The 15,259-nt window shown below is 47.4% G+C and overlaps 1 protein-coding gene across 1 annotated transcript in view; it reads right to left on the bottom strand.

Moving 5' to 3' along the window:
• Positions 1 to 15,259, bottom strand: part of GARRE1 (granule associated Rac and RHOG effector 1) — a 67,644-nt gene that overhangs the window by 4,088 nt on the left and 48,297 nt on the right. The window contains exons 8-13 of the mRNA XM_066583623.1: positions 12,101 to 12,198; positions 11,140 to 11,265; positions 9,055 to 10,094; positions 4,847 to 5,012; positions 3,573 to 3,710; positions 2,810 to 2,888 (exon numbers count right to left, since the gene is read on the bottom strand). Coding sequence (XP_066439720.1) covers positions 2,810 to 2,888; positions 3,573 to 3,710; positions 4,847 to 5,012; positions 9,055 to 10,094; positions 11,140 to 11,265; positions 12,101 to 12,198 — 1,647 coding nt within the window. The remainder of the gene's footprint in view (positions 1 to 2,809; positions 2,889 to 3,572; positions 3,711 to 4,846; positions 5,013 to 9,054; positions 10,095 to 11,139; positions 11,266 to 12,100; positions 12,199 to 15,259) is intronic.

Consider the following 15,259-nt stretch of genomic DNA (forward strand, 5'->3'; position numbering starts at 1 on the left):
AGCCATGGGCCTCCTGCAAGCACCCGGGACGGCCATTGAAGATTGCCTATCAAGCCATGTCTGTGGCGTGGCTTTACAGATTATATCAGGATCTGACAGGCAATGTTATTCTATGGTATTACATCATAGTGTAGGAGTGATCAAACAATCGCAAAGTTCACGTTCCCTATGGGGCTAAAGAGGAGAGACAAAAAAAAAAAAAAAAAAGTTTTAGTAATTAAAAAAAATAAAGGTATTCTAAAAAGTTTCAGTCCGATCTATCAAAGTAACGCATTCTTTATCTCACAGGTAAACTGCAGGAAAAAAAAAATACACATCAGAATTGCGGCTTTTTTTCCAGTCTGCCCGTCTCTGAGAAAAAATTGTAATAAAATGCGATCAAAAAGTCATATATACTCCAAAATAGTACCAATAGAAACTGCATCCCACAGATAAATTTAAAAAAAAATAAAAAAAAAAGGAATGGAGGCCGCACACAACTGCCGATGAAAAAAATAATGATTAGAGATGAGCGAGCATGCTCGGATAAGGCATCGCTCTTCTGAAGTAACTGCACTCTCGTCCGAGGGGGTGGGTGGGTGGGTGGGGGGGGGTGAGAGATCTCTCCCCGCGCCCCCCGAGTGAGAATGCAGTTACTTCAGAAGAGCGATGCTCGCTCGAGTAACTGCCTTATTAGAGATGAGCGAGCACGCTCGGATTACGACCTCATGTATCCTCTTACAGAGGAGGTAATAAAGAAGTGGTCACCTTCACCAGCAGTGGATCCACCAGTGTCTATGGCAGATGCCTCAGCTTTTCAAGATGTGCGTGACAGGATTGAATCTCTAGTCAAAACCTACATTGAACTCGTGGGTTCAGCATGCAGGCCAGTTTTCACCTCTACCTGGGTCAGCAAGGCCACTACTGAAAGCCGAGAGCCTCCTGACCCCCACGACCCTCAAAGTCCTCTTGTATTAAATCCTCTGCATGAAGGGCGGCCCCCACCCAATTCATACAGGGTGGGGAGATGGGGGAACAACTTGCCCTTTTTACAGGTACTGGGGGAACAACTTGCCCTTTTTACAGGGACTTGGTTCACCCATGTCTCAGACGCCTGGGTTCAGGAGGTCGTTTCTTCGGGCTACGCTAAGCCATAGAATTTTCTGCCCAACCTTCTGATGGCTTCTTCAGCTCCAGAATCGGAGGTCTCCTTCACAGCCAGCACTTTGGCTCAGGAGATACGCAAACTATCTTCTCGAGGTGTCATTGCTCCAGTTCCTCCTTCTCAACGCTGTGCGAGTTTCTATTCCACTCTACTCATGGTACCCAAGAAGGATGGCACTATCCGACTCATTTTTGACCTGAAGAAGTTAAATCAGTATGTAAAAGACCAACATTTCCGCATGGAATCACTGATGTCTGTCAATTGTTTCCATGGAACTCGAGGAGTTTCTGTCATCCATCGACATCATGGATGCCCATCTTTATGTTCCCATCTGTTGAGTACATCAGCGATTTCTCTGATTCACTGTCCAGTCCAATCAGTATCAATTCACGGCTATTCCATTCTGGTTGGCCCAAGTCTTTACAAAGGTTCTGGTATCAGTATTGGCTCTGCTCCACTCCAAGGAAATAGCAGCAAATCCCCTCCCTCTACAACAACATGATAAAAACCCAGACCTAGTCGGCAAACCTGGAGAGGGTGCCCAACCACCACCCTAAGTCTTCCCCTTTCACTGTTACAACATTTGGACTTTTTGAGTCCCTCCTTTGACATGGCTCAAGCCCATGTACTACCACCACCAAAGAAACTACTATTCCTCCGGAAGCAGATACGTTCTCTGAAAACTCAGAATCCAGTGACCATTCGTAACTGTATGTGTGCGCTGGGGCTGATTGTCTTCTCCTTCGAGGTGATTCCGTTCGGCCAATTTCACGCTTGACCTCTCTAGTGAACCATTCTCTGAAACCGGGACAAATAAGTGGACTCTCCAAATACCTCTGCAAACGCAGCACTTCCCTCGTTGGTGGCTGCATTCCCGCTGATCTATTAAGGACGCTCCTTTCTGACCCTCCACTGGAAGGTACTCACTACGGATGCCAGCCTCTTTGGCTGGAGGTTGTGGGGTGGAACTCTGCAAAATCTCATAACGCAAGGCACTTGGAACGAACAGGAATCCACACTACCGATAAAGGTGTTGAAACTTCAGGCCATTCTCCTGTCGCTTTAATCACGTCGCACCTCAGCTGACAGGTTGCCCAGCTCAGGTCCAAACCAACAACACAACAGCCATTGTATACATAAATCATCAAGGCGGAACCCGCTGCATGAAGGTTATGGCAAAAGCTGCGAAAATCTTGACCTGGGTCAAAGATCACCTTCCACTGCCCTTGGCGATCCACATAGCGGAAGTAGACAACCGGATAGCAAACTTCCTCAGTAGAGACACAGTCTACCCGGGAAAATGGGAGCTACATCTCGAAATCTATCAAGCACTTTGTCGAAAGCAGTGCCAAGAAAACGTTGACTTCAAAAGAATCAATCGCAAGCTGTTCATTTTTGTGTCCAGTTCTCAGGATCCCCAAGTTCGAGGAGTAGACACACTCGGAATCCCATGGATGGGCTTCCAGTTCTTGTGCGCCTTTTTTCCCTCCCCACTAATCCCACAGGCTTCTCAAGAAGATGGAAGGAGCCCTGGTGAATCTCATCGCCCCAGTAACTATACCCCTGGGTCCTCAGCTGGGCTCCCCAATGAACGAGATGAGAAAGATTACAAAAATCTAGTTATCTAGTTAATACAATAAATGGCAATTTCCTGAACTGTCTCACCTGGTTGAGATCGTCCACCGTGGAGAGGAGAGGTGGGGATGGTAGTGTGTTTGCCTCTTGTTCACCGCTGCTATGTTTCCTGCCCAAAAAAGAAAGCAGAGCAGCAAAAGTTACTGATATATAATAATGGTTAACCATAACCTATGTATACGCTGCTAAGCAAATATTTACTACCATTCTGGACACCCAATACAATATCTCCCGATTTCCTACATGCATATAGAGGTGGTCACGTATATTTCCCTCCAAGTATTTGTCCCCTGGTTGGAAGTAGGGGAAGCTGCCAGCTATAGGTGTCATGTAGAGATGAGCGAGCATACTCGCTAAGGGCAATTGCTCGATCGAGCATTACCCTTAGCGAGTACCTGCCCACTTGCTGGCGGGGAGAGCGGATAGGAACAGAGGGGAGATCTCTCTCTCCCTCCCCCCCCCTCTTGGCCGCAACCCACCCGTCACCCGCAGCCGAATCTTTTCTTCCGAGCGGGGAGATACTCGCTAAGGACAATGCTCAATCGAGTAATTGTCCTTAGAGAGTATGCTCGCTCATCTCTAGTGTCATGTTATGTCTGACAGTGGGCCATAGGCGCTGCATACGGTATAACATCACAGTACTCTGTGCGCTCACACTGAAGGGTATCATGTCTGCGGTTTCCCGGATCTACTATTAGATGGTGATACACCGCCCGCTAAGAAGCCTCCTGGTCCTGAAATCTGATAACAAAGGAGATGGTGCAGGAAGTTACGGCTCACAGACTTCACTTACCTTCTCTGCTTGACAGCTGCAACAAGGTCTGGACCTGAGAACATAGAGAATAGACTGTCTCCGTTGGCAGATGAGGTCTCGTCGCTTGAGCTGGCGGAATCTCCCTGAGCACCCGTCCAGCTGCTGTTTAGCACATCTCTGGAAGACAAGACATTGTGTTGTGGGATATGTTCACAGTGGGGTCCGATACCTACAAAGCTGTCTAGGCCATTGTGCCTGCTACTGCAGAGGAAGAGCGGTAATACTACTAACGACCACAGATGGCGCAGCTGCTATTACCTTCTATGGAAGGTCTCCTCCCTTCGGTCTTGCTTGCTTCTGCTGATTTTCTTAAAGCTTCTTGTCCCCTCTATTTACCAGGATATACTACAATTCCAGAACACTAGTAACAAGCACTACAAAGACAAGGATGCCCTCTGCTGCTCCGCGCATGGCGTACATGGGGTATTCTGGGCTTTTTTTTTCAAGTTCTTTAGTAGTTGGTGAACGGGTTCCACCACTCGGGATTCCCGCCCACCAGCTGATTTTCCGGCCCGCTGCACTGACTGGGTGTCCTGTCCGTAACAAGGAGTAGGATGCGTAATAGCAGCGCGGCACTCCCACTTATTTTAATGGGAGTGAAATTGGCGCTTCCACTTCCTTCCCTGCCGGCTGATGACCACACCCGGACATCTGCATTGGACAGCAGGTTGGGCGATCAGCTGATGAACAGCGAAAAAAATTATAATTTATTTTTTTACGCTTGTTCTTGTTACAGGTTTTAGACAGAATTAGTCTCCTTCCCCCTCTGGCAGCTGACAATATAGTCCCTTCAGCTATACTGCCATGTACTGCAGAGGCAGCTCCTTCATGACAAGCAGGCAGAAAGCCATTTCTATTGGCTGTCCTGCAGTGAACAGAGGATCACTATGCAAAGTCCTGGCTGTGGCAGAAGGGACTGAGAATGTGTGTCCTCCAGCATTCGGAGAACCTCCACATTGTTATATACTGAACACCAGGGGGCGCCGTAATATCAAAGTAAATGGCAAATATAGTGAAAGTTACTGCACTTTTTAAAAAAAACTTGACATTTTATTGGGATGTTTGTTAAAAGTTTGGATTGCTGAGAGTCCCGCTGCTAAGCCCCCCAACGATCGCTAGAATGAGCCAGTCATTGCTCTCTAGCTGAAGGGGGTTGTCTGTACGGAACAACCTTCTTCAGCCAGCTTATCAGTTCCCTCCACATCAATGGTGGGCTGTAGTAAGAGACCACCACAAGCAAGGCTTGTCCTTACCCTTCTGTGAAGTATTCTGGGAACGGCCAGGTTCGGTGGGACTCGTCAGGATGGGGCCAGTTGCTACGGGTGGTGCTCGGGCGGCGGACATGCTGTGCTTGCCGTTTTTGTTGCATAGCTTGGTTGACCCCGGCCACATACCGGGCAAACTCCGGGTCCGAGCCAACTGCGGGGAGATGGGAAAAGCACACACAACAGTCAGTGGTTACCAGGCTCAGCTGTTTGCTCTGTGTCATCCCCCAGGACTAATCTTTTAAGCCTCCCTGTCTTCCACTTGTGAATACAACACAATGAGCGGCCGGTGCCAGTCAGCAGCTCCTAATACTGCTGCTTACAGGGCGAAAAGCCTACCCATTAAGGGAATATGGCATCAGACTGACAGACGAGGCCACGACTGATCGTGTACGCAGCACACCGGCGGCAGGTCTACTCGCTGCAACATCCATTACATAGTACAAGAGGATGATATCATCATCAGCCCAGGCCTCCCTATGGGATCCCTCCTCAGCACATACAGCTAGTGCTCTCCGTTATCATATCCCATTATTAAAAGCAGAAGGCCTCAGGGCCACAAACCCATAATAGTGGAATTATGAGCGATATCTGGCCTCCCCAATCCTGGATCAGTGACCAACAGTAATGAAGCAGATAGGACGTGTGTACATACTGGTGTCAGCGTGTAAAGGCTCATTTACATGCAAAACAATCTTTTAATAACAATGTAAAGATTCACAGTTTCAGCGATCATTTTGCATAAAGTGCTAACAGGCACTAATGCCCATTAGCACTTGATCTACTTCATTTGCATGTAAATGGGCCTCCAGAAGCGATTTGCAGAGCACCGCAGGTGGTCTGAGCTCTGCATACAGCTCCTTTGTTCTTGCACAGGGCTGTCAGCTGAATACAATGTAATCAGCTGCTCTGTGCAGAACACAGCGTGCGGTCTGTTATCTTCTCTCCGGCTGAAAGATAGATTTTATGCTCACCTAAAAATCCTTGTTCAGCTGAAGATTGAAAGATGGAAGAGTTTACACACAATGATTATCGCTCAAAAGCCATCGCGTGTAAATGAGGCTTAAGAGACACAACCGATGTCAAGGAACACTAACTATAACCACTTTCTTACAGCTGGGCTCAACCATAAAACCCAGTAACAATCTAACAAGCAGAATTACTACGGCATCACTTTTATTAGCTGCTACTAGAGATAAAGACTGGCTATAGGTAGGTTCAGCATTCGGTGCTCATGGGGCGTCCCAATATAGAGGTTGGTAACACATCCCGATCTGTGGGGAGGGTTCGACCATAGCGGTCACTACTGATTGATAGAACACAGTGGCAATGGCACCAGTAAATGACCGCTTCTGCTCATCTTGCCTCAGAGACCACATGACCCGTCCATTATAATCTGTATGGCCGCTTGGAGAAAGCTGACAAAATGATCAGCAGGTATCAAAGTGGAAGGACCCCCCCAACATTGGAGGCATGTGTTGGCAATATACCAATAACGGCCATAGTGAGACAACCCCTTCAACCCTCAGTGTGTTATGCGGTACATACAGAAATCTCTATGTACTCCGTGTAGTCAAGGTGGGAATAGAAGAACACGCTGCTCTGCCTGTTACAGGCCTGCATGGGTGGGACATGACAAGGGATGCCAACACCACCAAGGAGACCCCAGTGCCACGTTCCAACCCCTCAGATCCGCTGTCGTATCTGCACTGGATAAAGCTGCCCATTAGGAATCAGGGTATTTCCTATTGCACAAAGCATACAGCCAGGCAGTACGCCGGCCATAGACATAGGATAATGCTTCACCATTAAAGGGAACCTGCCACCACCTATGAGCACCATAAACTTAGTCCAGGCATGCCAACTTCCATGGATGATAGTGTGGGAACAGGGAGCTGGGCAAGAATAAAGGCTACTGTGTGGTATCAGTTTTTTTTCCAATGTCCACCTATGGTTGATGTATCTCACTATAGGACTATACAGTGGGATATCTTGCAGCTTTCCATCAGAGGTATACTCCATCCTAGCAGAAGTAATTGGACACCTGAACAAGAATCAAAAGTAGTTTTTATTTACGTTTGTTAATACTTAGTGGGGCTCCTTTGACCCCAATGACACTGGGTACTCTCCATGGATACTTTCTACTAACGTCCAATACACAGCAGCTGGTATTTCCCTCCATTCATCCTGCAAATGACTCAAAAAGTTCTCTCAAAGAAGATGCATCGGCCCACATAAAGTGGTGTAAGGAGAGTCATCATTGGACACTTGAACAAAGATAGAACGTTCTATGGAGCGATGAATCGCGCTACTCCATCTTCACATCAGATGGCGGTACCTGGACATGGAGGACGCCTGGAGAATGCCTTTTACAGGAGTGTGTTGTGCCAATAGTTACGTACGGCATGGGTTCTGTTATGGCCTGAGGTAGTTTCACGTGGCATGTTCTCAGACCGTTGGTTATAGTAGTAAGAACCTTGACCACGGAGGTGACTGACATTCTAGACAATAATATGCTGCCAGCAATGTAGCAATACTCTGGGAATGGTCGGCCATACTTCCAACAAGTCGACGTGCCTTGTTACAACTCCAATGTTACAACTTTTACCTTGGTTTGAGGATATGGATTCTCCACGATTGGGCCGGCTGCACAGAGTCCCGACCTGATCCCTACTGAACATCTCTGTGACAAACTGGACCGTCAGGTCAGGAATTACAAACAGCATCTATCTTTGAGAGAACTCGCCAGACATTTTGCAGGATAAATGAAGGGAAATACTAGCTAAAGTGTATCAGACGTAAGTAGAAAGTATGCCGCGGAGAATATCTGATGTATTCAGAACCAAAGGAGCCCCACCAACTACTGTTCTAGTAATATATGTAATCATCTCTCTCATATCCATCTCTCTCATATCCATCTCATCAGCTTATACAAACATGTGTATATCATATATATTTAATGTACATCTTCATTCTTAGTGAATAGCTAGCAGCTAAATAGTTAACTTGTTCATGTTGTACACCAGCATTCATTAGACTGCTGTATCAGACTCCCACAGGTCTTTCTCACTGAGCAGTTCTACATTCGGATAGGAGAAGCCCCTCACTTACAGATAACACTACACCGCTGCATATTCAGCCACTTTTTGATACTTTCCTAACATGTGAATTACCATATTATTGTATTAACCAATCCTGTATTAGTATATCAGCTCTTTTTGTATACTCCTATTTTGTCTGTCTCCTATAAACGTCTGAGAACTAATTTGGCCCACACAGCGAGCTCAGGGGCCCAGTTGGCTCCAACAGCGCTATTAACATGTGATAATAAATACTACTTTTCCTTCAGGTTTCCAATTACTTTTGGTAGGACAGTGTTAAGACTAGAGATGAGCGAGTAGTGCCTTATTCGAGTACCTGCCCGCTCGTCTCTAAAGATTCGGGTGCCAGCAGGGTGTGGGGAGCGGCGGGGGAGAGCGGGGAGGAACGGAGGGGAGATCTCTCTCTCCCTCCCCCCCCCCCCCCCCACCCCCCACCGACGCAACTCATTTGTCACCCGCACCGGCAACCGAATCTTTAGAGACGAGCGGGCAGATACTCGAATAAGGCACTACTCGCTCGAGTAATGTGCCTTAGCGAGTACGCTCACTCATCTTTAGTTAAGACCCATTTACAAGCAAAGATGATCGCTCAAACTTCGCTCATACGGTCATTCTTCCTGTCTTTTGAACGATCATTTTGCTTAAGCTACTAATGGGCACTAATGCCCATTAGTAGCTCATTAGCTTCATCTCTAGGTAGTCTGTTATCTGCATACAGCCCCTTTGTTCTCTCGCGGGACTGCAGCTAAAAACAAGGTTATCAGCGCTCTAGTGGAGAATCAACAGTGTGCGGTCCTTACCATCAGCTCACCATCCGAAGGATTGGATGTTAGACTCAACTAAAAATCATTGTACGGACGAAAAGCAAACGATGGTAGCATTTACACGCAACGATTATCGCTCAATAGACGTCCTTTGAGGGAATTTTGAGCGATAATCGCTGTGTGTTAATGGGGCTTAAGCCAAATGCAGGCTGAAGACGTGATGTGAGCAGCAGCTGATATGATCAATAAGGTCTATGGCCACCTGTAAAGTAGAAGAAATATCATATAAATTAAGTTATAGCCAATATATTTCTACAAGCAGAAGAGTCACCTGCAGGATCAAAAGGCAGAATATCTCCAAGCATCCCAAACACTCCTTCACTTTGGTCACGATTCGGCCAAGTGTTATTTCGAGGTCCTTGAGATTTCTGCCCCAGCATCTCAGACATCATGTTATCCATGAAACTGCTGACTAGCCCCATACTATACAAGTCTGAGCTCAGATCCGAGACCCCCTGACTGCTCCACTGGCTCAGCTGACCAAGGGGAGATAAGCCGCTCCCAACAGCTTGGGATGACTGCTGGGAGGAACTGTTCAACCATTTTCCTGATGGGTGCTGTGATTGTTGTTGCGGTTGCTGCTGCGGACCGATTGGCTGAAACAAGTGCTGATAATACTGCAGCTGCTGTTTCTGCGTTATCGGCAGCTGGGGAGGTTGCTGTAACAGTCCCGGTTGTTGCTGCTGCGGTTGCGGCTGAGCTGGAGGATGCATCGGAGGAGGATGCATCACTGGCTGCGATGGTTTTACAGTCCCTTGCTTCTGCTCCGGTACTACGGAGGATGTGGCGGAGTTTCTCCTCTTGACTACAGGAGACGTGGTCTGAGATTTGCCCATGTTAAAGCCGGATAGGAAATCTATGACATCCTGCATTTCCTGATCAGAAGGCAAGTTCATTCCTTTCTCGTCCTTTAGATCGTCTCCCTTAAACAAGTCCTCTCTGCGGTCGACCAGAAACCCATTGACTAACTGGCTGTTTGTGCTGTGGCTGGAGCTGTCCATGGACCTGGAGAAGCTTCCTAGGGTCAGCATGCTCTGTAGCTTGGAGTCGGTGTGGTTGAGGAGTTTACCCTTTTCATCTGAGTTATTAGTGGTTAAGACATGTTTGGAGGGGGTCTGAGGGACTGAGTAACTTCCACTGTGACTGGAGCTACAAGACACTTTCTTGGTGAACCGTGAAGTCAATTTGGAGAAAGTCTTTTGCAGTCCACCAGCCGACTTGCTGCCGCTCCCGTGCGGAAGATCGATCTGGTTTCCGAACTCTGAGGTTTCTCTCTGTAGCTGAATCTGGATGATTGGCAACGCTTGTTCCCTGCGACCAATAAAAAATGTAAATGAGACAGCAGATGATAACCGATCGAACGCTCACAAAATATGGCAGGACATCAAATACCAGCAAACATCTAAGAGGTTGTACCAAAACGGACTATCCATAGGATCCTAAGAACGGGGGTTGTGTGCCCTCCTTTCCCCTGTGGGCGCACTGTGCCCACCCCAGTGATGTGGAGAATAAATGAAGCAGCGTTCGCAGTGCCACTCCATTCATTTCATTGGGGCTGATGGAAATGGTTGAATATAAATGCACGACCACCACTCCATTTAATCTCCTCCTCACGGTGGGGGATGCAGTGAGGAGAAGGAGCAACAGGACCCCTGTTCTTGGTATCAGTGGGAGTCTCAGCAGCGAGACCCCCAGCAAACTTTTAGCACCTATTAATGGATAGGTGACATAAGTACACTGCGGTACAATCCCTTTAGAGGGGTTTTCCGTGGAAATACTATTGATGACCTATCCTTAGGATAGGTAAATAAATAAATCTTGGTATTTGTATAGCGCCAACTTATTCCGCAGCGCTTTCAGGTAATTATTACTTATTACCCCCCACCAAGCTGGGTTCTCATTTTACCGACCTGGATGGAAGGCTGAGTCAACCTTGAGCCGGCTACCTGACTCACACGAGGATCGAACTTGCAACCTTCAGGTCGTAGGCGAGAGCTTACACTCTGCGCCGCACGAGAATAGGTCATCAATAGTTGATCAGCCAGGGTCTGCCGCTCGGGACCTCGACAAATCAACTGTGCGGGCGCATGCTATCAGCACCGCAAAAACAGAGGTCAGGGCGGAAGCCTCCACGCCGACCTCCCATCTAGTGGCCGCCACTTGTAACTGCAGGCACGGCTCCCACTGGTTTCCTGAGGAACACATCTTAAAATCCGCAACGTGCCACTTGAAAGGGGTTGTGCTGCAGATCTCGCACAACCAGGTGAGCCGGGTACCTCTGTGCAGGTACAAAGCGTTAACCCAAGATACCTCCACCGTCCATGAATGGTAATCTAATACAATACTAGACAAGTACCGGCCCTCCTTCCAGCGTGTGACATCAAACACTGCTGTGTACAGAACATCCACCAGCCCCAGGGTCTTCTCTGGGTCCAGACTCCTCTGCAGCAGAGACATAGTAGCCGGGTCTTCCTTCAAACACCTGAGGATGTGATAGAGAACATATAGCATGTCACACAGGGCAGGAGCATTCTGAAGGATACGTGACAACGCTACATACCACTTATGGGACAATGCTAAATGCATAGAAGCAGGTCAGATTGGAAGAGAGATGAGGTGTAAACCAGGTTCAAAAGAGGTGAAAATGCAGATTCCACACCGAAAATTTGCAGCAGTTTATAAAACAATGTAGTTCTGTATTCAAAACCCAAATCACAAAAGGCGTAAAAATCCAAAGAGAAATCCGCGCTCGCTCAGGGTTCGCTCTCTGTGGGCAATTCGTTGCAGATTTTGACCAATCCCAAGACGCTGGGGTTGCACAGCGATGTAGTAAAATTGAGGCAATACCAGGACGCACCTTTCATATTTCCTTAAGTGTGACTTAGCGATTGCTGCCAAAATCTAATAGATTCACAATGGTTTCATGTTGGATTGTGACTTTTTACCCCAGTAGGGTAACGCTGAAGTAATTGCACAAGTGACGTAAGGCTGGGTGAACACTACCCATCCCAGTGCTATGCGATATATATACACACTATCTACACACTGACACGTCCCATTTCTGATCCGTGACAATGACAGGAATAGGACATGCCACGAGTTTACAAACGTTGGTGTGTCTGGTCTCATACGCCTATAATCGGGCCGTGTGCTGTCCATAGATGAACACAGATCGCATAGGGTCCTACATATGGTAATGCGCTGGAGGCCCAATTCTGCGTTTCTACATCAACTCACGGGTGACGCTGCATCAAACTAGTCTAAAGATTGATTTAAATTTGCCACATTTTCCCATTTAGCTTTAACAGATGAATTACCAAGTGGATGGAACCTGCACAATAATCCTGGAGCCCTCCAGACTGATCTGCGGTGCGTAGGCTTCCTTATTCTCAATCTGTGCTGTATCGACAACCACCTAGTTGCGGAGGGAACACAAGTATACATATATCAGTGACATATCTCAAATATTTGCCAGCATTAGACAGATCAAGTCATTACACAGTCCAAACATGTCAGACGCGATCAGTGTTACATGCGCAGATCTTCTGATTGCTGGAATTACCCTGTCCTCACCTATACTCCGTAAGTAATGCTATTTATCTCGCTGCGCTGCATTCCATGGGCCTGTATAATGCAGTATTGTATCTGTCCTCGGCAGAGCTGCAGTGGGATTTCCCCATCTCTATTATGAGCAAACCCCCATTAGGGCTTAAAGGGGTTGTCCCGCGAAACAAAGTTGGGGTATACACTTCTGTATGGCCATATTAATGCACTTTGTAATGTACATTGTGCATTAATTATGAGCCATACAGAAGTTATCAGAAGTTATTCACTTACCTGTTCCGTTGCTGGCGTCCTCGTCTCCATGGTGCCGTCTAATCTTCAGCGTCTAATCGCCTGATTAGACGCGCTTGCGCAGTCCGGTCTTCTTCGTGTTGAATGGGGCCGCTCATGCTGGAGAGCTGCTCCTCGTAGCTCCGCCCCGTCACGTGTGCCGATTCCAGCCAATCAGGAGGCTGGAATCGGCAATGGACTGCACAGAAGACCTGCGGTCCACCGAGGGTGAAGATCCCGGCGGCCATCTTCGCAAGGTAAGTAAGAAGTCACCGGAGCGCGGGGATTCGGGTAAGTACTATCCGTTTTTTTTTTTTTCTCAACACATGCATCGGGTTTTTCTCGCGCCGAACGGGGGGGCTATTGAAAAAAAAAACCCCGTTTCGGCACGGGACAACCCCTTTAAGGGTACTTTTACATGGGATGACTGTCCGGAGCGGAAGCGTCCAACAGCCTCCCCAATGATCAGGAAGCGTCCAACAGCCGCCCTAATGATTATCGCTCCTTTTAGGCAGAACAATAAATCGTTCACTGAGGAGGAAAATGGCGTCGGAGATTTCTTCTGGCCCCCCGCCTCTGTTCAGAGCAAACTAGCTAAAAACCAAGAGAGTCCGACAAGTCGGCGATTCTCCCTCACTTGCTCCGTCAGGTCCCGTAGTTGCATCTGGCAACGGTCCCTGTAATTGCTCTTTTGAGTGATCACTCGGGCCACTATCGGCCCATGTAAAGTTTATAGAAATTCACTTAAAGGGCTTATGCAAACAAAGCTCAAGCAGTACTTCACAGTTCAGGTGACTTCAGGATAAGCGTCCATATGTGTACATTAGGAAGAACACTATGCAGTCATTATATGACTTGTATCCTGTATTTAATCACTAGTTTTCCCCTCTGCAGGCTCCATCTCTAATTTTCAGTTTTCCTTGTACTGGTAGGTGTAGACTGATGATATGATGTCCCCATAGACATAGGAGAGCAGGTTCTCTTCTCCATCTCGGAGCTGGTGGGTGTAGACCATCTGCAGCAATGGCTCCCATACACTGCACACAACTGAGAGCAGACTATCATCTTCTCTGTCTCTAAGCTGATGGTTGTAAACTGCTGTTATGTTGTCTCCATACACTGCACACACATAGGAGAGCAGGCTCTCTTCTACATCTCTGAGCTGGTAGATGTAGACTGCTGCCATGCCATCTCCATAGACTGCACACACAGGAGAGCAGGATCTCTTCTTTATCTCCGAGTTGGTGGGTGTAGACTACTACTATGATGTCTCCCATACACTGCACACATGAAAAGAAGATCCCACTCCCCTATCTCTCTGTAGCACATCCTCAGCAGCACGGAGGACATTATACAGCAGTAGTGAGCAGTGTAGATGTGAATCCAGTAAAGAGTTGAGATAAAACACTTACTAAAGCCTACAGCAGCAGAGTCTCTGCATCTCTCTGCCTCCCATCTCTCACTCTGCAACCATTTTCTCCTCTCTTCTCCATAGACGTCTATTGGTAGCATGTGACCTGATCTCTCAGTTTAGGGAGCTGTCTGAACACAATTACCCTTTGCTGCCCTTCTTCTAGCCATTATAACTGTATGGAAATATTTGTATTTACAGCCAGAGGCTGAAAACCTATACTAATGGTATGTGGAAATGTATTCAAATTCGACACCTACTCCCATGACAGAAATCTGAGTCTGTAGCCTCCAATGTCTGCTGTGCATAGGTTGCAGGTGTGCCGCAGATTTGCATAAGGATTAGTCTCATTGTCATTCAAATGTCATAGCCCTTTATTTTCATGGCAGATTATTTCGTCTTCTGCAGCGTCAGCGTTGAATGCGGATTGTTGGAGTATTTCATACGGAAAGCAGCACAAAGTTTACATTACAATCCGACATGCGTGGGAATCCCCTAGATCAGGGGTCCCCAACTCCAGTCCTCAGGGACCACCAACAGGTCATGTTTTCAGGATATCCTATGCTAAGAACCACTGTGGCAATGTCTGAGGCCCTGACAATAATTACATCACCTGTGCAACACTGAGGAGATTCTGAAAGCATGACCTGTTGGCGGTCCCTGAGGACTGGAGTTGGGGAACACTGCCCTAGAAGTTGGACACAATCCTCTGCAAAAAAAACTATGCTTAGATTTTTGCTACTGATGTGATTTAATTGGGTCCATCAGTGCAGGTAACCCGATCCTGGAGCTCAGCATTGTAGGTCTAGGGTAGATATAATTGTAGCAAACTCTCAGCTGTGCGAAGTATCAGGCCTGCTGAATTATGTCATCCTTGACTCCGTGTTAAGCCATTTTTACAGCTCGCTAGTCTTTTTTTAGCTCAGCTGTAAATAGGGACTTTACAAAGTGTTTAGACTTCTCTCATATAATACGGGAAGTGCTGGACAACAGCCAAAACCTCATGGGGAGGGGGGGGGGGGGGCGGGGCGGGTACAGGGAATTTGGACTAGAGGGTTAAAAGTTTCTCAAAGCTCCGAAACTCGGTGACAACTGCATAATCACAGCCAAATACTTGTATCTCACACCCGGCCTGGTGGGGGATGCAGGGAGGAATAGTGTGTGACAGGTGCTTCCTCCGCTGATAGCAGGACGAAGGCTTTATCACTTGTAAACAAAGACCTATGAGATC

The sequence above is a fragment of the Eleutherodactylus coqui genome, chromosome 11 (assembly GCF_035609145.1).
Source record: "Eleutherodactylus coqui strain aEleCoq1 chromosome 11, aEleCoq1.hap1, whole genome shotgun sequence".
Taxonomy (NCBI): domain Eukaryota; kingdom Metazoa; phylum Chordata; class Amphibia; order Anura; family Eleutherodactylidae; genus Eleutherodactylus; species Eleutherodactylus coqui.